This window comes from Orcinus orca, chromosome 16, assembly GCF_937001465.1.
Source record: "Orcinus orca chromosome 16, mOrcOrc1.1, whole genome shotgun sequence".
Classification (NCBI taxonomy): Eukaryota; Metazoa; Chordata; class Mammalia; order Artiodactyla; family Delphinidae; genus Orcinus; species Orcinus orca.
Window position 1 is genome coordinate 79812541 of NC_064574.1, and position 25366 is coordinate 79837906.

At 44.6% G+C, this 25366-nt stretch overlaps 2 protein-coding genes across 2 annotated transcripts; one reads left to right on the forward strand and one right to left on the reverse strand.

Annotated features, from left to right (window-relative positions):
- Positions 1-1573: 1573 nt before the first annotated feature.
- On the reverse strand, positions 1574-25366 carry PRKRIP1 (PRKR interacting protein 1). The gene is made up of 6 exons (XM_004268834.4): positions 25195-25366; positions 24489-24567; positions 23587-23687; positions 20025-20110; positions 19062-19129; positions 1574-2826 (listed from the first exon to the last, which is right to left on the reverse strand). Exons 1-6 carry the CDS (start codon positions 25318-25320, stop codon positions 2732-2734), a joined length of 555 nt encoding a protein of 184 aa, XP_004268882.1. The 5' UTR covers positions 25321-25366; the 3' UTR covers positions 1574-2731.
- LOC117200935 (small nuclear ribonucleoprotein G-like) lies at positions 5505-6257 on the forward strand (the record flags this gene model as incomplete). The annotated part of the gene is made up of 1 exon (XM_033426393.2): positions 5505-6257. A coding segment is annotated over one exon (243 nt), but the record flags the coding sequence as incomplete, so codon positions are not given.

The window sequence follows — 25366 nt, forward strand, 5'->3', positions numbered from 1 at the left end:
CTCTGAAACCTATCTTCCTGGCTGCCATCTGTAACAGGAAGACTTCTGGGGTATGTAGTACACGGGTGCATTCTGATCATTATCCTCATTATAATATGTCTACTAATTTTCAAATGTTTGTCCAGGTGCTGTGACAAAGCAGAGAGAGAGGTAATGTTTTATAATACAAAATATTGATGCTAAGCAACTTGAGAATTCTTTAAAAATGAAAAGTCAGGGACTCGGGACTTCCCTCGTGGTCCAGTGACTAAGACTCCGTGCTCCCAATGCAGGGAACTAGATCACACATGCTGTGACTAAGACCTGGTGCAGACAAATAAACATATTAAAAAAAGTCAGTGACTCTCTCCTCTAATCCTGAAAAAGGTTGTTGCCTCTCTTCCCCTCAGGCTTGAGGTGTATCAAAGAAAGAGGCTGACTAAAACCTTCCTAGAGAAAGACCCCCCCACCATGTCCCCTGTTTTAGCCTCCCAGGCCTTCCCCGAGTTCCAAAGAGCAAATTTAATTAGAAGAAAATGCAGAAACAAAGGAAAGCAGTCGACTAAGGCAAAATAATTTAGCCATAAAACAAAGTCAAGGACCTTTAGTGCCTCAAGGGCTATAACTAGTATCCTGAGCCATGCCCTTGAGTTGTTTTGCAGATATCAAGACCCCCACCAGGTAAAAGAAGTTAACTGCATGCTGACTACCAGCGTGTAGACCCCAGACTGGTTGGAACCAAAAGGCTGAGATTCCCAAAACATCACCCAATTATTCACCATTAACCAATCAGAACTGTATGAGCGGATTGCCCATCCTGTGACCTCTCCCTCAGTCTTCAAAAGCCCTTCTCTGAAAGCCGCTGGGGAGTTTGGGTCTTTTGAGCACGAGCTGCCCATTCTCCTTGCTTGGCACCCTGCAATAAACTGGGTTGTGATAACAGAAAGTACAATGTTAGTTGCTGAGCGTTGGGTGACCTGATCCAAGTTTCTGGTTGGTAACAGAAATACTAAGAGTCATTCAACCTGAGGTACTAATAACCCCCTAAATATCATCAGAAACCGTTGATGTTCAGGAAGAAAATGTCCTCCATCTTCTGACATCCAGTAAAGGTAAAAACAACTCTCCAGTCTGGCACCCTCCCATTTGTCTAGTCACTTGCCCACCTGTCCAGCACATATGTGCTTTGGTATCTCATTGAGCTCTTGGCCAGGGGCACTGGGCAGATGCAGGGAGTGCCTCCAGTGTAAGAGACTCACTGAAGCGTGTGTCGTAACTCTTACTTTGAATCTGGGGAGAGATAAAGAAACCAACAGTTCAAAGATAGGAGGGCTTCCCTGGTGGCACAGTGGCTGGGAGTCCGCCTGCTGATGCAGGGGACACGGGTTCGTGCCCCGGTCCGGGAGGATCCCACATGCCGTGGAGCGGCTGGGCCCGTGAGCCATGGCTGCTGGGCCTGTGTGTCTGGAGTCTGTGCTCCACAACGGGAGAGGCCACAACAGTGAGGCCCACGTACCACAAAAAAAAAAAAGATAGGAGGACACAAAACTAACCAGCCAGTCCCCAATGAAAGACAAACACGGCTTTCAAGATGTACAGTTAGGGTGTGTGCTAATTTATTATGGCTGACTTGCCATTTCAGCCTCCTGGGAAAGAAAAATTCCTGTGACTTGAACTGTGGAAAGACAGAAGTTATCACAGATGTCACATGGCTCAGGGTGGAGCCAGGGAAATCAAGAAAAGTAAGGTGTTTCTTAGTTTCCCTTCACTCAAAACCACTATTTCCCTAATTCTATCAAACTCCATAAAAGACACAAAATAGAGCTAGAAACTTGGAAATATCCAAAAAGTGAGCAAAGGCTCTAAAATTAGAGACCATCCCTGTTCCTCCTGTTGGCCCAAAAAGACACCCTCAGTCACCTCCCATTTTCTGTTTAGATCCCCTCTTAACTCCAGATGAAAATGCAGCTTTTGGCCAATGCATCTGCTTCCCCTGCAGTGCAGCTAGGATCCCCCAGGCCATCTCCTCTGCTCCAGCCCACGCTGGATTCTCTACCTGCTTATTTTCTACTCACCAGTTGTTTTTCCGAAGTTCCTCTCACACATTAAGGTCCTCTCTTCTGGCTCAGCCTCAGTTAAGTCCCACATCTCCCTCTGCACGTGTGTGCTGGGAGGGAGCATGTGTTCTGGGGTGCAGTCTGCACTCTCCGTTGAAGGAAATGGAGGTCATGTGCCCTGCAGTGAGTTAGCTCCACGGCCAAGGCCATTTCCTTCAACGAGTCTGGGAACAGGCCCCATCCCTCTCATGTCGTTTCACAGCCTTCTCTACAGTTTCTGTAATTAACATTCACAGGTCACAACAAAACCTGGAGTTTTTCTGTTCTTTACTAAATAAACATTCGCTTCACAGAAACCAGCCCCAAACTCATCAGTGTCCAATTATGTGAGAACAGGCACCAGGGGGACCAGGTCATACATTTCCCCCCTTGCAGCGAGAACATTAACGAACCCTGCCTGGCAGTGCCCTCGAGTGTCCAGGAGACGGTCCTCTCTCCCACAGGCCCAGTCCTGCCAACACGGGGGCTGTGAGCCCTTAGGGTGGACTCCTACTTGCTTCTATCCAGTGAGGCTTTGGGAGGGAAACTGAGCTGAAACAGAGATTGCTCCCTTCCCCTTGAGGCCTGTGGAGGATTTTCTGGGGTCCCGGTCACAGAGCGGGCCAGGCTCCAGACAGCTGCCGTGGCCAACCTCGTCATCGCCCCATGATGAAACTGGGCTCGTCCTCCTCCTCTGTTCCAGATGCCGCCTCAGAGCCACTGGATGACTGCTCCTGGGACTGACTGGATCCTGTAATCACACGACATTTGGATCAGAGAGGTACAAATCTTCGAGTATCCCCTGATTAGCAAATCAAGGGGTACTCCAAGAAAGGACTGCTGAGGAAAACCCAGGAACCAGCTGTTCCTGGACTGTACAGGGAGGAGCCAGAGAGGTCCTCATGTCTATCAGTCCCCAGTGCCACTCCCGGGTATAAAGGGCCAGTCACAGAACTGACCTACCACTGCTGGAGGATGGGCCTCATCCTTACGAAAAGATCCAGCACACATGAGATCCTGACGCCCAGTAAATCAGGCCTCACTGCTTTTTATATGATCCCCCCAAAGTCTGTCACCTTGGCAGGGCGACGTCCACAGCAGCCCTTTAACATTTAGCGCTAGGCTGACAACACTCCTGCTGACGTCTCCAGCTCTCACCCCAGTCTGCAAAAGGAGTCTCAAAAACCTTGTAGCAGAGGGCTCTGCCTACAACAGATATGTCAGCTTCCCGGCTCTTCCCACAGACGCAGAATGCCTCTCTGACACTCCCCGTGCAGCTCTGAATCCCAGTGTCTTCCCTGGCGGTCTGCCAGTCTACCCTCAGTGCAGCTGAGCTGGCTAAGAGCAGAGCACAAAGACTACTTGTTCCCAACTCCTCCTCCCCTCTTCTCGGGAGCAGGGCAGCAGGCGAGAGCTGGGACGAGCCAGAGCCCACACCAGTCCTCCGGCTCCCCGTCCACGCCAGGAGGCCACTTGCAGGCACCGTGGGCCTCCTACAGACATGCAGAAACCCACAGGCACCCAGAGCTTTGCTACTGCTGTTGTCACAGGGCCGAAGAGCTTCAAGGCCTGGGGGTGCCCAGGGCACAGCACAGTCACCTGCATACCCTAGGATGGGACACTAAACAGCACTCAGGGCAAGGGGTTGACATCATCTCTATGATTCAATTATTTAGGACTTTCCTCCATCTTAACCTCATGCCAAAAAGAACGAGAAATTTTGAAAGTACAAATGAGGAGCACGTTTTAGTAGCTAAGGTTTGTTGAACATCTATTATGTGCCAGGCACTGTGCTTATTGTCTTTGCATATATGTACCGTCTTAACTCTAAACAACAGTCTATGAGATAAGTAACACTCCTCTATATCCATTTTACAGATGAGGAATAAAGCTCAGAGAGGTTAAGTAATTTGTTAACCAAGGTCTCATAACCAGTAAAACCAGGACCGAGGATTCAAACCTGGACTATCTGACTTTCAAGCCTCTGGTACCTTGCCTGCAGAAATGCATAAGGAAATGGAGGCAAAAGAAAAATGGCATGACAGCCATAGAAAAGAATGAAATAATGCCATCCACAGCAACATGGATGGACCTAGAGATTGTCATACTAAGTGAAGTCAGACAAAGACAAATACTATATGGTATCACTTATACGTGGAATCTAAAAAAAATGATACAAATGAACTTATTTACAAAACAAACAGACTTCAAAAACAAACATGGTTACCAAAAGGGAAGGGGGGGAGGGATAAGTTAGGAGGCTGGGATTAACATATACACACTACTATATATAAAACAGATAATCAACAAGAACCTACTATATGGCACAGGGAACTCTACTCAATCCTCTGTAATAACCTATATGGGAAACGAATCTGAAAAAGAATAGATATATGTATAACTGAATCACTTTGCTGTATGCCTGAAACTAACAACGCTGTAAATCAACTATACTCCAATATAAAAAAGAAAAATGAAGTGAAAACAGGAATGAGGTGGGCCTACTGAATGGATAAGGAAAATGTGGTCTCTTCATACAGTGCAATGATTCAGCCTTTAAAAGGAAGAAAATTCTGACACAGGCTACAACACGGATGAACCCTGAGAACATTATGCTGCGTGAAACAGGCCAGTCACAGAACGACAAATACTATATGATCTCTCTTATAGGAGGTACTTAGAGTACCCAAATTCAGAGACAAAGTAGAAGGGGTGGTTGCTGGTGCTGGGAGGAGCAGGAAGTGGGGAGTTGTTGTTTAAAAGATATAGTTTTTGTTTTACAAGATGAAGAGTTATGGGACTAGACGACGATGATGATGGTTGCACAATTCGTATTTAGTGCCACTGAACTGTACACTTAAAAATGGTTAAGATGATGAATTCTGTGTTATGTGTATTTTACCAAAATTTTTAAAAAAGGAGGGGAAGAAAGAAAAAAAGGAAGAGAGAGAGGGAAGGGAGGAAGGGAGGGAGGGAGGGAGGGAGGGAGGGAGGGAATGCTATGCAGAGACTGAGTGAAAAACTATAGATGGATCAAAAACATAGCTCTGAGCTCCCTGAACTCCTAGGGCAGAACTCCCTAAGCGCTCTCATGTCATGGCACTCATGGAAAAGGACAGTATTTCTATGGCATGTGGGGCAACGGTCCAAGGCCATGGGCACTCAGTCTCCACCCTGAAGGCAAGGGGAGCCATGTGTAGTCCATTCCCCATATACCAGCGGGGGAGCTCTGCTCTAGAACCTGGGCTCCAAGGCTGAAACTGCTGCGTACTTGTTTTGTTCCATAACTTAGTCATACTTGGTCAGCCTGAAGCCTCTCTAAGGACCACCTGCCATATCCATAGAGATCTGAACACAGCAGGACAAGAGCATAGGCTTTGATCTTTCATTCTGATCTTAAAAAGACAGTAAAACAGGAGGCATCTTTGAGCTCACCGAGTAGACATCAAGAGCAAGGCTCCCCCTCCTGAGTGGAAGAAATTTGTGGAGAAGTTATCACTAAAATTAAGTGGTGGCAGACATGTCCAAGGAATATTGTGGGGCTCTGATCCCTCTATGAATCTTGTGATAGTTGAATGTGTGGAGGTGGAAACTAGTGGGCAACAGAATACTGGAGTGGTGGTAACACGAGGAAACAGTATCATCATGTTAGAAGCCCTGGAACCAGTATGAACAATGGCTGTGTTCAGCAGAGAAATCAACTGCTTCCACATGTCCCCTCCACATTTTACTATGATAAAAACTGGCTCGTGTACATTTTATTACTGAACATTTTTATTAAATAAACTTTTGTAATAGGGGATAAATACTCATTAACCTGGATGTTTATGGAATGGGGTGTTCCGGATGCCTGAAGTGCTGACTGATAGAGGAGGACTCAAAGCACTCCTTGTGACTGAAAAGCTCCTGAAAATGTAATACCTCAATTAATAGTAAACAATTGTTTCCTGTGTGTCGGGTGTTGGGGCCTGGAAGTATCTCTCTCAAAGAGGAGAAACCTAGGAATCTGCTGCACATTCAAGTAACTTGGTAATTCAACAAAATCATTTCATTCTCCAATTAAAAGAAATAGGACTTAGAGAAAAAGCTGATTCTAGGTTAGGGACAGGAAATACACAAGACAAGTCTGGACTATCTTGTAGTACCAGAAACTAAGGAAGTGCTGTTAAAAACAAAACAAAACCCCTCAAAACACCAATAATGGGAGTACGTAAAAGGCACACGGGCCAGAAAGAGCTCCCAATGGCCAAAGCTGGAAGAGTTTGGGCAAGAAAATGAAGTAGTACTGGATTAAACCTAAAATATAAAATAAATAGCCCAGAGTCCACACTGATATAAAGAAATGAGAAGACAAATCCATGCAGAACAATTTCAAATAGCTTCTGTAGCTACTCTGCCCTCATGGAGGGGCTGTATAACCCGCCACGCCTTAAGCATAGGCTACGCATAGTGAATTCTTTCCGAAGAGTACAGCGTGGTAAGGGGAAGAAAAGAGTCACTTTACACACAGAACCCTGAAGAGCACTGCCTGAGCAGGTGATCAAGGGCAACATCAACTGTGACAAGCCATCCTGACAAGCACCCAGCCCTGACATAAGAATGGTACTTTATCTCTGTGGTCTTCCTCCCAAAAATAAATAACTCATGAGAAAAACGTCAGACAAATCCCAACTGAGGGACATTCTACAGAACATCTGACCCTCAAAACTCTCAAGGTCATCAAAACAAAGTCTGAGAAACTGTCAGCGCTAACAGGAGCCCAAGGCTACATGATGACTAAATGTAATGTGATATCCTACGTGGGATTCTGCAACAAGAAAAAGGCATTAGTTAAAAATTAAGGAAATGTAAATAAAGTATGGACTTTAGCTGCTCCATGTATCAACATTGGTTCATTAGTTACAGAGGAAACTGGGTATATGGGACTTCTTTGTACTATACTATCTTCGTAATATTTCAGTAAATCTAAAATCATTCTATAACACAGTTTATTTTAAAAAAAGACACTGCCTACCCTCATGGAACTGAGACTGCAACTGAATAGATAAGCACGTTATATGATTCAGCAGATTCTGCAACCAAATATGTGCAAAACCCTGTGGAGCAAGGTGGAGGCTGGGTGGGGAGGGCGGTTAGAAAAGGCTTTACAAAGAGAGGAGGGTGCAAGATGAGAAGTTTTCCAAGCAGATGGGGAGTCGGGTAGCATGAAAACGAAAAGAACTCAGAGGCCTGAGCACGAGGAGAGGTGGGAGAACAGAGATGTTAAGCTTGGTGAGAGTAGAGGACACGTGCAAGGGAGTGGCCAGAACAAAATAGTGGAGAGACCAGAAAGGGCAGGAATGCAGGAGCTACTGGCTAGGTTTCAAGCAGGATCACCTCGCAGGTAAGCACAAGGCCCGTGGAGACACATTATCTGGGATCAAATCCCGGCCTGTCACTCACTCCCGCTAGCTCTACGGGTGCCATTGCCACTTGGTCCCTAAGGTCAACTGTAAAATGGGGATAACGTCACTGCCTATCTCACAGGGACGCTGTGAGGATTATGTTAGTTAATACCTGCAAAGCACCTTAGAACTGGGGCTACACAATCAATGTTCAATAAATGCTAAGTATTGTTATTGTACAAGCAGAAGAATGAATGACAATCCAACCTCTGTTTTAAAAAGAGCTTTGGAGGCTGTTCAAGGTGGGCGTCGTCGGAGGGGGTGGGAAGAGAGTGGAGGCTGCTACCATAGTCCTGACACATCTGGAGATATAGATATATACTGACTGATTGGCTGTGCCGGGTCTTAGTTGCAGCATGTGGACTTCTTAGCTGCGGCATGCATGTGGGATCGAGTTCCCCGACCAGGGATCAAACCTGGGTCCCCGCATTGGGAGCACGGAGTCTTACCCACTGGACCACCAGGGAAGTCCCCTGGATCTATATTTTTGTAAGGTTTTTTACTAAGTCCTCAATGAGACCTTGACTTCCTCTGAAATCATTCTTATCCATGTGGAGGACTACGGCAAGGATATGGTAAAAGTGTACACCATTGCACACTGCTGATGGCAGTAAAAACTGGTACTACTCCTTTGGTAAAAACTGCCACTACTCCTCTGGAAAGAAACTGGCAATACATTTCAAGGGCCAGGAACTCTTTTTACACTCTGTGATCTAATTATTCCCACTGCTGGAAATTTATCTCAAGGAAATGACCCAGAAAGGGGGAAGGGAGACAGGTGCCTAAATTCACTAAGATATTTTCTAAAGAGAAAAACTGGAATCAATCTAATGTCTAACAAAAGGGAAAATGTTAGGTGTATCATGGCATGTCAATTGCTGGATATTATCAGTCACTGAAAAAATTATGAAGGACTAGAAATGCTTATAATGTTAAATAAAAACAAGCAAAGGGGAAACTGTTCATACACTACAATTGTCATTACATACAAATGATATGTGCATATGGAGAGATTAATAGAAAATGGACAGAAAGAAAGGTGATCTATGAGGATGGTAATATTTGAGCTTTTTCCATTACTCTTATGCTACTGTTTACATAAAATTTTAAAATCTAAGAATCTGAGATTTTATTTAGACTATAGGAATACTAGGTAAAATGCCACTGAGTGTAATTGAAACCGATGTTAACTTTAAAAAAAAAACCAGATGAATGGGGACTTCCCTGGTGGTCCAGTGGTAAAGAAGCTGCCCTCCAATGCAGGGGATGTGGGTTCGATCCCTGGTCAGGAAACTAGGTTCCTATATGCCGCGGGGCAGTTAAGCCTGCACACCGCAACTATTGAGCTCATGCGCCTCAACTAGAGAGCCTGTGTGCCACAAACTACAGAGCCCATATGCTCTCGTGCCCACGCGCCACAACTGTAGACCCATGCATCCTGGAGCCTGTGCACTACAACTACAGAAGAGAAGACCTACACGCCACAACTAGAGAAGCCTTCGCACCACAATGAAGAGCCCACACCACACTGAAAGATCCCGCATGCCGCAAATGAGACTTAGACAAAAAAACAAAGCAAAAACAAACAAACAGATGAATGAATACACTAGGGAAAATAAATCCTTTTGTACTATGGAATTGCAAGGACATGGGAAAATATTTGTGATACAGTTATATGAAAAATTAGGACAACTGTAAATATGATAATTATATAAATAGGTTTATATAATATTAAAATTGAAATAAAAACATCATGAAAATGTTAAAGTGATTATTTTAAGTAAGAATTATGGATAATTTTAATTTTTGACTTTATTTTCTGCATATTCTAAAAATTTCTAAAATGATCACACATTACCTTTATTCTCAAAAGACACAAAGGCTATGGATAGTTTTCCAACATAATATGTATAAGAGTTTTGGCACTGAAACACATGGTTCAATCCAAAACATAAATTGAGGGGCTTCCCTGGTGGTGCAGTGGTTAAGAATCCGCCTGCCAGTGCAGGGGACACGGGTTCGAGCCCTGGTCTGGGAAGACCCCATATGCCACGGAGCAACGGGGCATGTGCACCACAACTACTCAGCCTGTGCTCTAGAGCCCGCGAGCCACAGATACTGAGCCTGCGTGCCACAACTACTGAAGCCCGCGTGCCTAGAGCCCGTGCTCCACAAGAGAAGCCACCGCAACAAGAAGCCCGCGCACTACAATGAACAGTAGCCCCCACTCGCCGCAACTAGAGAAATCCTGAGTGCAACAACAAAGACCCAGTGCAGCCATAAATAAATAAATTAATTAATTAATTTAAAAAAACCCACATAAATTCAGTGCCTTTCAAACACCAGATACCAGCTGAGGTACGAATTTTATTAGCTAGGGAAATTTTGCCCCCCTCCCCCACGAGGGAACACTTGGCAATGTCTGGAGACATTTTTGATTGTCAATAACTGAGGGGAGGGTGGGTGCTGCTGGCATCTAGTGGGTAGAAGCCATGATGCCCTTAAACATCCTACAATGAACAGGATACAGTCCCTTACAACAAAGAATTATCTGGCCCAAAGTGTCAACAGTGCTGAGGCTGAGAAACTGCTTCCCCCCACCCCCAGTTCTGAAATGATTACAACAGGTTTAGGGAACATCCATCATCTCATATAGATACAGCATTAAAGAAACAGAAAAAAAATTCTTGCTTTTGATGAGAAGTCTCTTAACTTTCATTCATGATGTACAGCAGTATTAATTATCCTTATCACGTTGTACATTACATCTCCGGTACTTATTTATCTTGTAACCAGAAGTTTGTACCTTTTGACTACCTTCATCTAATTCCCCTTCCTCCCATTCACCCACCTCTGTAGCCACAAATCTGATCTCTTTTCCTATGAGTGTTTGTTTGCTTGTTTTTGAAGTATAATTGACCTACAACATTATATTAGTTCCTGGTACACAACACAGTGATTCAATATTTCTATACATTTCAAAACGATCACCATGATAAATCTAGTTGTCATCTGACACCATACAAAGATATTACACAGTTACTGACAATATTTCCCACATTTCATAGCTGTGACTCATTTATTTTTTATTTTTTTTTATTTTTTTATTTTTTGCGGTACGTGGGCCTCTCACTGTTGTGGTCTCTCCCGTTGCGGAGCACAGGCTCCGGACGCGCAGGCTCAGCAGCCATGGCGCACGGGCCCAGCCGCTCCGCGGTATGTGGGATCTTCCCGGACCGGGGCGCGAACCCATGTCCCCTGCATCGGCAGGCGGACTCTCAACCACTGCGCCACCAGGGAAGCCTCATTTATTTTGTAACTGAAAGTCTGTACCTCAATCTCCCTCACCTATTTCTCTCCTCCCCACCACTGTCAAGAAACTGCCCTTGACGTACTTAGTAACAAATCACCTTAAGGTCACCCTGGGTTTCTCTGGTAGGTGAGCCTGTGTCCGGATAAGTAACATTGGTATCAGAATACATCATTTTAGGAGTTCAAGGCGTCACAATAATCCAAACTGGCTTAACACCATCCTGTGGTATCATTCAGACAAGTCCCACACTGCAGGGCGTCTTCACTGAACTGCTGGACCAGCACGGACAATAAGTGGGGATATTTCCTCTCCAACAACAGAACGGAACTCCTAGCCAGCTGCCCCTTACCACTTTATAGGAGAAGAGCCAAAAAGCTCGAGTAATTTATCTCCAAGTCCCTCAAGAACCCAGAAGTGCACAGAAGCCACCTTGTGGCACAACTGATCATCACCACATTAAATTTCTGTTCACTTCAACCACCTAGAAAACCTACTTTCCCTTTCACAAAATGAAAAATAAGGAAGGAAACTGACAGGGTGAGGTAAAAGGCACACAGAGCATCCTTATGAAGTTATCCCTACAGCTCATCCAGCTCATCTGGTGCGAAGCATATACAACCATGTATTATTACTAATCATTTTTTTAATAGGTACAGGTGCTAACTTCACAAGTAGAAGAGCAGGGCTCATGAATCATAACAATGATTTTCAAATCTGTTTGACTGCACCACAGCCCACATAGCAACTGAAAGAAAATTTCACAAAACAGTCATTCAGGGTGTGATGCATTCTGATATTTTCTAGTCTATTTTACGTTTGTTTGAAAAAACCATGAAAAAACCAACATCTGTAACCTCTAAGCTGATTTCATGACCTAGTGAATAAAGGATCACATCCCTCAGTTTGAAAAAACGCTGTGCTACTATGATGCAACATGGGCACAAACATCTATCTTTCTGATAGAACTGAAGCTCAGGATGGGGGAGACCCAGTGAGAGGGCACAAGGCCGTTTTAAACAGGTTAGAGGTTCTGGATGAAATCTACCATCTCATATACTCTTCATAGCCTTGGGCAAATTAAAGTGACTGAAAACTGCACAATCACATGCAACTAATGTGTAAAAGGGGCTAGAAAAGGGGGATTTAAGAAACCTCAGCTCTGGGGACTTCCCTGGTGGCGCAGTGGTTAAGACTCTGTGCTCCCAGTTGCAGGGTGCCTGGGTTTGATCCCTGGTCAGGGAACTAGATCCCAGGGAACTAGATCCCACATGCATGTCGCAACTAAGGAGCCTGCCTGCCGCAACCAAAAGACCCAGCACAACCAAATAAATAAATAAATATTAAAAGAAAAAAAAAAAGAAACCTCAGCTCTGGGATGTTGCCTCCTGTCTCCTTCAATTCTAGAACTGATTACTAAAAAGTTATTAAGTGATTCCAAAGACCCACTACAGGTTCATTTAAGTACAAATTCAGAGCAAACTAACCTGTTTCTTGTTCTGAAAGGGTTCTTAGATTTACTGGTGAGGGAACCGCCCCTCTTGCTGCCCAAATATGCTATATCTTCATTACAGCAAGGCGTCTGGAAAAGTTATCAAGCTGTGGAATTTTAGATCTAGAAAGAGTTTATCATTTTACAGACTAAAATTAAAAAAAAAACATCTGCTCAAACAGGAGATGCTAAGGTCAGGGTGAGCCAGAGTGAGAGCTGAGACTAGAATCTATGCCTACTGTACTTACTCCCTGACCTCAAATTATCTAAGTTTAGAATGACACCTCTGTGGGTAAGAGGAAAGAAGAGTGAGTCTAGCTGATTCTTAGCTGGAGAATAACTCCACCCAGAGTTTTAGTGAACAGGTCCATGTTGGCCTAGATGGAGCTCACTAGTGGATGCTGCAGGGCTCTGGCCCTGGCCCTGTCTGGCTCAGCATTTTTACCAATGACAAAAGGAGGTATGTTTATCAAACCTGCCCCTGACATGGTAACATGGTTAATTCGAGAATCAGAATTCAAAAGGATTTTGGAAACCTGAATCAACGGAGCCAATAACACCAAGCTGAAATGCACAAGAGCTAAATATCAAGTCCTGTAATTGGATTCAAAAAACCAAATAGAGGGTGGGTTCCAGGTAAGACAGAGCAAGCACGTTTGACCCCGTTTCTCCACTGAACACAGCTATAGAACCTGGATAGAATGCATGGACTCTGAAAAGCACACAGACTGGGGAAAAAGACCAGAATACAAAGTACCACAATATTGTGTTTCCTGCTTTTTTCTTTCTTCCCTCCAGTATCCCCCAGCCTGGACTCAAGGCGATCCAATACGCAGAAGTGGAAACTGGGCACAGACACAGTTCCAAGAGAAACCTTCTACTTCTGATTCAAGGAGTGAGAAAGCGGACTCCTAATGCTCAGAGGAAGGGAAATTCTTGTGTTTCTTCTTTTCTCTCCATTCTCTCACACCCTAGCTCGCAGGCAATCCTGCCAGTGTCAGGATGGCCACAGCGACTGCGGTGCAATAGGGGCTTGCATGTGCAAAAACTGTGAAGGACGGGAACCTTCCTCTCTGATCAGAGGAGCTGTGGTCCTAAGATGGCTGGGCAAACTCTGTTGCTTTTCTTCTCTGTCCTCCCACCACTCAGCCCTGGATGCAGGGGCAGCTGTACAAAGTATGTGGCAGAGTAGGTAACTAAAGCCCCAACTTTCTTAAATATTTATTTATTTATTTGGCTGCGCCAGGTCTTAGTTGTGGCATGTGGGACCTTTAGTTGTGGCATGTGGGATCTAGTTTCCTGACCAGGGATCAAACCCGGACCCCCTGCATTGGGAGCTTGGAGTCTTAGCCACTGGACCACCAGGGAAGTCCCCATACAGGATCTTTTGTCTTAGTTGCGGCATGTGGGATCCAGTTTCCTGACGAGGGATTGAACCCAGGCCCCCTGCATTGGGAGCTTGGAGTCTTAACCACTGGACCGCCAGGAAAGTCCCAAGCCCCAGCTTTCTGGCTGGAGGTCTGAAAAGGGGAGCCTCAAGAAACCAGAACCTACAGGGGAGATCATGGAGAGAGGATTAGAAGAGACATCATAAAGTTGTCTGTAAACTCCTGGGCCCGCCCTGACAGCACATGCACGGATCTGGCCCTAATCGTCATGCCAAACACTTTGAGAACCGAACTCAAAGAACTAAACCCTGACTGGCCACTGGGTGGCACACACAGGACACACCTGAGAGCACAGAAAAAGCTTTAAAAGCCAAACTGACACAGGAACCACAATCTACAGAAGGCTGGCCAGAACCTGTGCTCTGAACACAACCAGGCTGACTGTCTGCTAAAACAAATATCAGCAAGACCAGAGCCTCACGATATAATATTCAAAATGTCCCGGATCCACAGACAGTTACTCGGCACGTGAAGAATCAGGGAAATCGCAGCTAGCGTGGGGAGAGACAATCAACAAATGCCAATGTCAAGATGCCCCAGATCCGGAAGTACCAAATACTTGAAAGTAGCTATTTAAATATCTTTCCTGGAAGTAAGAGTGAAGACTCTTGAAACAAATGGAAAGATAGAAGACTGCAGCAAAGAAATAGAAGGTATAAAGAAGAATCCAATGGAAACTGAAAAACTTTTCTGAAAAACATAATTCACTGGATAGAATCGATAAGCAGAATGGAGGTGACACAGGGGAGACACAGCTCAAAGTCAGATCAGTAGGACTTATCCAATGTGAACAACAGAGACAAAAAAAGATTGGGAAAAAAAAAATCCCCTGGGCTTCCCTGGTGGCACAGTGGTTGAGAATCTGCCTGCCAATGCAGGGGACACGGGTTCGAGCCCTGGTCTGGGAATATCCCACATGCTGCGGAGCAACTAGGCCCGTGAGTCACAACTGCTGAGCCTGCACGTCTGGAGACTGTGCTCCGCAACAAGAGAGGCCGTGATAGTGAGAGGCCTGCGCACCGCGATGAAGAGTGGCTCCCGCTTGCCACAACTAGAGAAAGCCCTCGCACAGAAACGAAGACCCAATACAGCAAAAAAAATAAATTAAAAAAAAAATCCCCAATTTGACAAAGATACATGCTTACAGATTCAACTAGCTCAGTGAACTCCAAACCCAACTCCAGGATAAACCCAAGGAAATCCATGTGCAGACATATCATACTCAAATTCTCAAATTCCTGACATCTAAGGATCTTGAAGGCAGCCAGAGAAAAACAATGATAGGAGACCAATTTGAATAACTACATATTTTAAAAAAAATCAGAAATCATGGAGGCCAGAGGAAATGGAACAGCATTTCAAAAGTGCTGATATAAAAACTGCCAACCCAGAATTCTGTATCTAGTGAGAATGTCTTATAGGAATGAAGGTGAAATAAAGATAGCCTCATATGAAGAAAAGCTAAGATAATTTATAGCCAGCAGAGCTGTTCTAACTGAATGACTAAAGGAAGTTCTTCAGACATACGGGAAACAATACCAGATAGAGGTCTGGAACATCAGGAACAAAGAAAAAGCAACAGAAATGATAACTATCTGGTTACTATTCAAGACTATTCTCTTGAGATTTCTGAAATACATTTGATGACTGAAAACAAAAACAGTAACATCATAAAAACAGAACCACCATATGATCCAGCAGTTCCACTTCTGGGTATTTATCTGAAGAAAATGAAAACACTAATTCAAAAAGATATGTGCATCCCAATGTTCAATGCAGCATTATTTACAATAACCAAGATATGGAAGCAACCTAAGCGTTCACTGACAGATGAATGGATAAAGAAGATGCACACACACACACGAATACTACTCAGCCATAAAAAAGAATGAAGTCTTGCCATTTGCAAGAACATGGATGAACCTAGAGGACATTATGCTAAGTGAGATAAGCCAGACAGAGAAAGACACATACTGCATGTTTTCACTTGTATGTGGAATCTAAAACACACCAGAAATAGACTCCACTGACAGAACAAACTAGTGGTTGCCAGAGGGAAGGAGGATGGGGGAATGGGCAAAATAGGTGAAGGAGATTAAGAGGTACAAACTACCAGTTATATAGTAAATACGTCACAGGGATGTAATGTATTGGGTTGGCCAAAAAGTTCGTTCGTTTCCCCATAAGGTGTTATGGAAAACCCCGAACAAGCTTTTTGGCCAACCCATACAGCATCAGGAATATAGCCAAAAATATTATAATAACTGTACAGTGCACAATCTATGAAAATATCAAGTCATTATGCTGTACACCTGAAACTGAAATAATATTGTGAGTCAACTATAGGTCAATTAAAAAAAAAGTAAAATTATCTGAAGGAGTTTTCAATGTATGGAGATGTAATACCTAAGACAACTATAACATACAGAGTAAAGAAATCTATGTGATGAAAAGTTCTACATTCTACTTAAAGCGGCGAAATGCTGATTCCAAATAGACTGTGAAAGTGGTATAAATATAGTAATCTCTAGAGGAACAACTAAAAGACTATAAAAAAGGAAACAGTTAAAAACACAATAGATAAATTAAAATAGAATAATAATAATGTTCAAATAAATCCAAAAGAAGACAGGAAAGGAGAAACAGAGAAACAAAAAACCAGAGAGAACAGGACTTCCCTGGTGGCACAGTGGTTAAGAATCCATCTGCCAATGCAGAGGACATGGGTTCGAGCCCTGGTCCCGGAAGATCCCACATGCTGCGGAGCAACTAAGCCCATTCACCACAACTACTGAGCCTGTGCTCTAGAGCCCGTGCTCTGCAACAAGAGAAGCCACCGCAATGAGAAGCCCGCACACTGCAATGAAGAGTAGCCCCCGCTCGCCACAACTAGAGAAAGCCCACGCACAGCAACGAAGATCCAACACAGCCAAAAATAAATAAATAAAATAAATTTGTTTAAAAAAAAAAATTTGCCCTATTTCCTACTCCCTCTCCGCAGATCCAAGGTAGCCTCCCAATCAATAGCCTCCTACTCCCAGTAGCTGTGAAAACCAGCAGCCTAGCAGCCACTGAAGGAAGGAAACTGCCCTGGGAGTTCCGCAGAAGTCCCACACCCAGAGCACTGTCCCTATTTGACCTGTCTGGCAGCTCTCCGGAAACTTCCACTGGCAAGGCTTGTCTTGTCTTTATTCAACCTGACTCAGTGAGAACAGCCTTTTCCTCAACATATTTGTCAAAAACAATCAGTGGCAACTGTTTATCATCATAGCTGCCTGAGGCAGTGATAACAGTGGAAGCAAACAAGAAACTGACCAACAGTTTAAGAGGAAATGCTGGTAATCTAGAAGGCCACAGGCATGTGTAGAGCTGTGCACATGTCTAAGACAGACAAGTGATGGCCCTAATCTCACCTCTGGCTAACCTTGAGGCTCTGTGCAAGAAGGAAGTGAAGGCTAAGGCAAAACTGTAAACCGCCTGCCAGAATGGTGAAGGCATGCTCCACCACACACAGAAAGCCCCTTGGCAAAGATCAGGAGACTTACTGGTTCAAAGCATTTCAGGAAATCTCTGATCTTCAGCTGACCACTAAGCTAACCAAGCAAAGACTTCAGTTGCCACACACAACAAAGAATATAAGCTGTACAGAGTTAGTTCAGGAAAGTCACTAAACACATAAACAGCAACAAAGACAACGAGCAGCAAAAACAACAAACCCTGGGCAGGGAGGGTCAAATTACCAACAGCCAAGGAGCCCTTTCTATTTCCCAATATAATGGGGTCCAAGCCACAGTACCTCCTTCAACGGAACATGAGACTGGTGGGCTGCCCAATCCTCCTGCCCTTGGACCAAGTACTTCCACATTCCTGTGTGTGGGGGGTGGCGGAAGGGCAGGGAACGTGATGAGGTGGCTTATTTGAGGGATGATGTCCTAGCAATCACATTTTGGTACTGTAAAAGAATTTCTTCTCGGAAATGGTAGGGAATAGGCTAAAACCATACCATGTATAGTGTGTCACACAGTACATTTACAACTCATAAGCAAACTGGTCCTGGAAGGGGCCAATCATATTTCCGTATGTCAGTGCAGGTCTGATTTTATCTTAAGACCAAAAATCACAATTAGGAACCATGTCTGGTCAATCAGGGAACAGCCACCAATTCAGAGATGTGGTGACCAGTTGTCATTGTTCCGTCTCTCAGCCTCCTTGGTCCTTTCCATCTGGGACCTCTCTCTCCCTGGTCTGCAGCCCAGGGGTTCCCAAAGGAGTGGCTGGCACCACTGGCCTTGTGATGGGTTCGGAAGTGGGCAGGACTGGCAGCACTGTGGGATGCTGACACATTACTCACCCCCTATTCCTCCTTCTAACAAATCTCAATTCTGTCTAGGGTGACAATGTACCCAGCATCCAGTGATGGATCACGATACGTTAAAGACAGTCATGACAATTCTGTCTTCTTTTCATCTAGCCTGATGACAGCAAGGGATGGCAAAGTGACCTAGTACTGACCAATGAGATACAAGGTAACACGTGATGGGGGATATTTTGCTCTTCAGTTTAAAAAAAAAAACCACAACAGACAAGTACCACTTCTTTCCCCTCTTCTTCCTGCTTTAAACGTAAGTATGATGCCAGGAGCTGCAGCAGCCATCTCATGCCCACAGGATAAAGGCCAAAAGAACCGCAGGGGTACTGGGCCTGACACTGCTGAGCTACTCAACCACACTGGGCTGCCACCTACCACCAGATTTCTTGTTATGTGAGAAAAATAATTCCTCTTTGCTTAACTACTGCTAGTTTTCTATTTCTTGTAGCCAAAAGAATTCTTAACTGATTTGCCAAGTGACTCAATAAGAGCCAAAGAGACACAAAAACTCTTTTGCTAGGGACACCCCCTCAGTCTTTCCTACTAGGCAAGAACGAGCCAGGGTGTGGCCCGGAGCCGCTACTGGTACCTCACCACCACAAGGAGGAAACGAGCCTCCCTGAGGACAGGGAGCCAGGGGACAGAAGGAGACAGTGAATGCCAACATCAGAGCTCCTTTACCAGCCAGGCCCAAGAGGAGGTCTGTCCTGGACTCAACGTGAGGCAGTATCTTTCTTTTTTGCTTAAACCAGTTTGGCTTCCTGACACTTGCAATTAAATGAGTCGAAACTAATAGAAACAAGCCGTCATTTCTTCAGAGGCCAGCCAACCTACTCCTAACTCTAAATCTCATTCTCATTCAGTGGTCAACCACTGTGATCAGCACTAAGAAAGGTCACGAAAGAAAAGTGGGTACCACTCACCTTCTTTCTGTTTCTTCTGTTCAAGTTTCATCTTCTTTGCCAATAATTTCTTCTCTTTTAACTTCTGGCTGCAAATGCAAAATAATTCCTTAACTACCTATTTTATATTTTAGAAAATAAACATCTACTTACAGAACCTTTAGCAACTTAGTAATTATACGAATACTACGATAAAATGAAAGAAATACTTCCTCATGACTCTGCTACTCCAACATCATCAACATTATCAACCTGTTTCCTTCATGAATCAAGATCAGATTCTTTGGAGTCCTGAGGTGATTAGCGCAATCCAGAAGTACTGGAGATACTTTCTCATTCAGAGATATTTAGGGACTGTTTGTTTTTTTTTTCTTTTTTGCGGTACGCGGGCCTCTCACTGTTGCGGCCTCTCCCGTTGCGGAGCACAGGCTCCGGACGCGCAGGCTCAGCGGCCATGGCTCACGGGCCCAGCCGCTCCGCGGCATGTGGGATCTTCCCGGACTGGGGCACGAACCCGTGTCCCCTGCATCGGCAGGCAGACTCTCAACCACTGTGCCACCAGGGAAGCCCTAGGGACTGTTTTTAGAATCCTGCTCAGCTCTCTGAAAGTTGAAGGAGCATTTATTAAAACAGCACACACACATGCACGGGTGCAGTCTGTATACTCATGTAGTCACTTAGGGAGGTTACAGACCCTCCTTTAAGGGAGAAGCTAATCAGGAAGTTTGCTCATAGCAACTTATTAAACCTGATGTTAAAATACCGACATGGGGCTTCCCTGGTGGCGCAAGTGGTTGGGAGTCCGCCTGCCGATGCAGAGGGCACGGGTTCATGGGAAGTCCCCACTGTGGATATTCACACCCAAGACCTATACAGGCCATACGGGTAAACTTCTGACTACAAGAAGGACTCGTTCACCAACTATTTACTTTTACATTTCCCGCCCTAAGTCTCAGTAGTTATGGGATGCCACAAAGCCCTCACCGCTTTTTCCGACGCTTTGCAGTCTGCTCCTCCGCAGCAATTTTATTCTTTTCCAGTCTTTTCTGAAATTCTGCATCCAATTTTTGCTGCAAAAAACCACATCAGTTAGACAAACTCTGGCCTGCCTGGGTATGAAACCTCTAGAAGTCACACCACTGGGGGTGCTACAGGTACAGCCAGGTCTCCAGGGCCACTTAAAGAAGTTGCCTCACAGGTGAGGCAGGAAATCAATATATGGATCTCTGATGGTGAAACAACTCAGTTCATTAAGATACCGTTCGTGCACAAGTAAATGTAAGAGAGAGAAAGTATGAGAGGGAGCACGCTGAGGATTCCCTGAAGGCAGAGGCAGCACTACTGGCTCTGTTTCGCCAGGGCCTTGGAAAATGTGATACTGTGACTTATAATATATATACATATTTGGTCTTCATCTACTGTTTTTGGCACATTAAAACTCTTACAAATTTCCTATGTGAGAGCCACAGGGGGGATCTTTTATTATAACATTTAGTTTTGCTCCCGGTTCCTGAAATAACTCCAGAAATAAAGATGAAATGGGTATCTTTTGTTATTCATAACCAGCCCCTTTCAAGCACAGGAGTTTGAGTGACGTTGGGAAAGCACCTAAGGAACGGGGCTGGTTGCCAAGGGAACTTTCTGCTCCACCTCCTTGACCTCCAGGGAGGGGAGAGGGGCTGAGGGTTGAACTAATCACCAACAGTCAGTGATTTAATCATGTCCACATAATGAAGCCTTCAAAAAACCCCAAAAGGCTGCGTTTGGATAGCTCCTGGGTTGGTGAACACTGGAGATGCTGGGAGAAGGAACGGAAGCTCTGCATCCCTTCTTCCATGCAGCTGTTCTGAGTTATATCCTTTTATACGACACCGGAAAACTAGTAAGCTGTTTTCCTGACTTGTGTGAGCCCCTCTAAGCCAGTTACTTGAACCTGAGGAGGGGGTCATGGGAAACCTCTGATTTATAGCCAGTGGGTCAGAAGCACAGGTGACAACGGGGACTTGTGGCTGGCCTCTGAAGTTGGGGGTGGGGCTCAGTCTTGCAGGACTGAGTCTTAACCTTCAAGATATGGCGCTATCTCCACGTAGACAGGGTCACAATTGAGTTGAATTGTAGGATACTCACCTGGTGTCACAGAACTGCTTGGTGTGGGGAAAATCCCCACACATCCGGTGCCCAGAAGTGTCAGAAATGCAGTAGAGTACTGACAGTAAGGAGACACACAGGAGTGTTGCTTCTTCAGAGACAGTGATGGGGGCTCACTGGGTGGAGCGGCCAGAGGGCTGCAACCATGGAATTTTCAAGTCCTAACTCGCTACGGTTATCATATGACCGATTCTAAGGCAGCATAACATGCATTGCCATCACCTGCTACTAAACACACCTACACGTGTACATATGTGTATGTGAGTACGTACATACGTACAAATAAGTATATATATCCATCCCTTGTGTTATTTCTTCCTAGCAGCTCCCTGTTTCTAAGCCTCAGCTTCCTCATCTATAAAATGGGGGAAACAATAATTTCTCTTTCCCTGAGCCTTTAGGAAGACTAATGAACTGCAATAACCTACAGGAAAGATCTTGTAAACTAAAGACATCTACTGATAAAAAACAAGCGCCATCCCTATTTCTTCTAGTTACAGCCATAAAGGCTGATGGAGCAAACAAGGAGCCAGCAGAGGAGAAAGAGGTGGCTTCAACACCTCTGCTGGTCTGCACTGCCAGGCTCTGTGGATCTGCTCAGACGGATCCAGAAACTCTCTCTGAGAGCAGAATTGTGAAATTAAAAAGAAGGGTCTCCTTCCAAGAAAGGAATCAGCTTTAATTAGAGTTCAGCTAGAAAGCAATGACTTCAAACTAAAAGCACCTGATCTGTTTAGAAGCTGAGCTGGAAATGTCTGAAGCGCGACCAAAACAGAGCCCCCTGCTGGCTGCTGACCCGGCAAGGGCTCAAGCAGGAGTCAGATGTGCTCTGTCAGCGGTGACAACCTATCAGTCGCTGTGGAAGGTAAGGATTCTCTTGCATCTCTTTTTTTCTTCTAACCTCAGAGCCTCTCTTTCACCACGTGAAATAAAACCTTTGCATTTGTGTGGTTTCAAGGTTTGTGAAACATTTTTCTGTATTTTCTCTGGGTCGTTAATCAATACATAAAAGCTTCAGACTAACTGATGGCATTTGAGACAACCGTCTACTCTATTTTCTCCCCTCTAAAGTAGTTTAAAAATAAAAAAGTGCTTCTGTTAGTTCCTACATACAGAGTTCTGTTTATTCCTAACAGCGCAAATCCTTCAGTGATCTGGTATAGCTGTGTGACAAGTCACCTGAAACTCCTCACTGGAATTGAGAAGTAGCTGGAGAAGAACCACCGACACCTGGGGGCCGAGTAAGGGCTGCAGGACAAGCAAATACCAGGTGAAAACCACCATGGCAATGATCCCTTCTGTTCAAAAATCATACAGGTATTTTTCAAACTCAATTTTGGCCATTCAAATAAATTTTTAAGGGACCACTCACCACCACTGCAATCAAAACACTTAAAATATCTTTGAAAAAACGTGGTGAGACATATGTAAAATCTCTATATATGATCACTGATACAAAAAGATTAGACAAAGAAGACAAAGTTTTAGAGGGGATGACTAAACACTATGACATCCATTCTCACTCAAGTTAAGTTACAGATTCAATTTAAATCTAGTAAAAAAAATCAAACAAAACTTTTGGAGTGGATAAAATAACTCCAAAACTCAATTCCAGAAAGAAGACAAGTGAAATGTCCAAAAGAATATTTCTTAAGAGCAATAGGAGAGAGGTTTCTGGCCTTTCCCATCAATCAATGGAGAGCTTAACAGTTCTTACAGTACAATTTCAAAAGCAATTCTCAATTCTTTAAAAAATTTTTTTTAATTTTAATTTTTATCTTTACTTATTTATTTTTGCCACACCATATGGCTTGCAAGATCTCAGTTCCCTGACCAGGAACTGAACCCGGGCCATAGCAGTGAAAGCACTGAATCCTAACCACCAGACCAGCAGGAAGACCAGCATAATTCTCCATTCTTAATCAATTATTATTTGACACCTGTCATGAAGAAATGCCCGTCTCAAAGCTAGAAAACTCAAAGAGGCAAAAACACCGGAAAGCACACCACTACTAGCACCAAACACACAGCTAGCTGGAATTACAGGCATTCAGCCAAAAACAGAAACTATAAAGAAATAATAACTCAAGTGGTGTGAGATCCTGCTTCTATTCCATGGCAAATGGCCTGGAGGGGAAAGGGGACTCTGCTGGGCTCTCCACCACCTGGAAGACTCCCTCCCCTCATTCATTTCCTAGTGTGAGCATCCTGCCGTGCTGGATCTGACCTAGAAGTACCCTGGACTCCACCTGACATCTGTTTCTCCTGCTGACTTTACAAGGCGGCCCTCACACAAGCCACAACCAGGTGTATCTACTCTTCTTCAAGTGTTTTTTTCTAAGGTTTAAGTGCACACTGCCTAAACCCAAGGGTTCAGCCAGCGTCCTGGCTCACTAACCTTCTCAGCCATGGCATCCATGTAGTCCTGTCGCTGGTACTCTCTCCGGCGCAGATGCCTGTACACATGGAACTCTCCGCTGCCAGCCCCAGCGCTTGAACCTAAAGCCAGGACAGTCCAGAGCTTTTGATGATATCCAGTTACCAACACAGGCTACTCTTAATCACAGGGAACCAAAGAAAGGTACTAGAAGTGATGGAAGGGACCAAGCCTGCCCTATTCCCCATTGTACCCCAGAAGCTAGCACACTGGCTGGTATATTGTAAATATCTGTTGTGTGAATGTTGAATGTGAAGTCACCAAAAATTCCACTCTAGCGCAGTATTAGGAGGACAAGCAGACTATCGTTCAGAGACCAGAAACCTAAAAGAGAGCCTGTGACCTTTCCCTCCCCCACCAGATGATTTCACATTTGACATGCTTTTCTACTTAGTTGAAAAGATGTCCATGATATATGAAGTGAAAAAAAGTAGGTTATCAAATAGTATGTGTAGAACAACCATATTCTTGTAAACATTTTTTCTTAAGCATGAGTGGTTTTGACTATAAAGAGGTTTGGAGGACTACATCAAAATGTTACAAATAGAATGATAGATAACAGGTGGTTCTAATTTTTTACACCTGTTATTTATTCTCTTTATAGTTAGTTAACTTACAACCCAACAAAATAAAAACTGTTTCCATTTTGAAAAAACAAGGTATTAAAAACAATGCAGAAGAAAGTTCTCTAATGCCAGACCACAAGCAACAATACCCCTTCATTGTAAGAGCAAAATACTGGATAAGTGAACTTTTTTTTCTTCCTAACAAGGGTGTAATTAACAAATGCTAACTGCAGAGTTTTTAATACCTACACTTTAAAAACTGTATTTAAACACACACCCACATCCAAAAGACATTACCCATTACATCTCGGACAAATTCTGGGGGAGGTCGAGGTGCCCATTCACTCATTTTTTCTGGAATTGGAACTGCTTTGTCCTGCAACATTTAAACACGAAAGCGTTTGTATGTATAAACCGGCTGACAAAGTGACATCTTTTTCAACCAAAAAACTTTAACTGAAGTAGTGAAGTAAGGCTGCTTTGCTTCCTGGACCCAAAGCTGAGTTTGTTTTCTTCCCTCTGCCTTTACTTCATCCTGTATACTCTGGGTCCTATCAGAGCCCACAGCCTTGCCAGGGCTACACTCAACTTTTCAGGGCAGAACTCAGAAACGCGACTCATCGTTTATGGCTGGAAACCTCCAACCCCAGGTGTCTTGGCCAATGCCTCTCTAACAATTAGTGCTGTTTAGAAGAAAATAAACCCTTGTGCTAACCCACGGATTATATCTTTCCAGTCTAAGGCTTCTGTTCACAAAGTTAAAGGGTCTTAGAGCACGAGAAGCCGCTTCGCAGCGCCCTCATCCAGGCTTGGCTCTAACATGAGAGCAGAAAATAGCTCACTATCTCCGGGGCCGCCTACTCCTTCCTAAGGTCTGACCCTGGGGTTCGGGTACTGAGTTCCAGAGTTCGGAAGCGCGGAAAGAGGGCCCGCTAGCGCCCAGAGACGCCAGAAAGGAAGGGGGTAGGACTCGGAAGGGCCGTCAGCCCGCGCCTCGTCTCACCGGGTTCTTCATTAGCCGTTCCAGCTTGAGCTTCTGCTCCTCCGCCGCATTCTTGGGGATGACGAGCGCCTGCGGCTCTTTCTTGGGCCTCGGCGGTCGCACGGATGAGGCGGCCGGGCTCGCCATGAGCGCTCTGCAGCCGTCCCGGCGAGCGGCTGCGCGCGTGCGTATG

Bases quoted from the DNA above. Each gene is read 5' to 3' on its own strand.
- PRKRIP1 (XM_004268834.4), bottom strand. From the start codon at position 25,320: ATGGCGAGCCCGGCCGCCTCATCCGTGCGACCGCCGAGGCCCAAGAAA. The intron at 19,130-20,024 runs GTGAGGGCTTTG...TTGCATTTGCAG, and splicing joins GCAAAGCGTCGGAAAAAGCG to CCAGAAGTTAAAAGAGAAGA. The intron at 2,827-19,061 runs GTGAGTGGTACC...GTGTGATTACAG, and splicing joins ACAGAAGAAACAGAAAGAAG to GATCCAGTCAGTCCCAGGAG.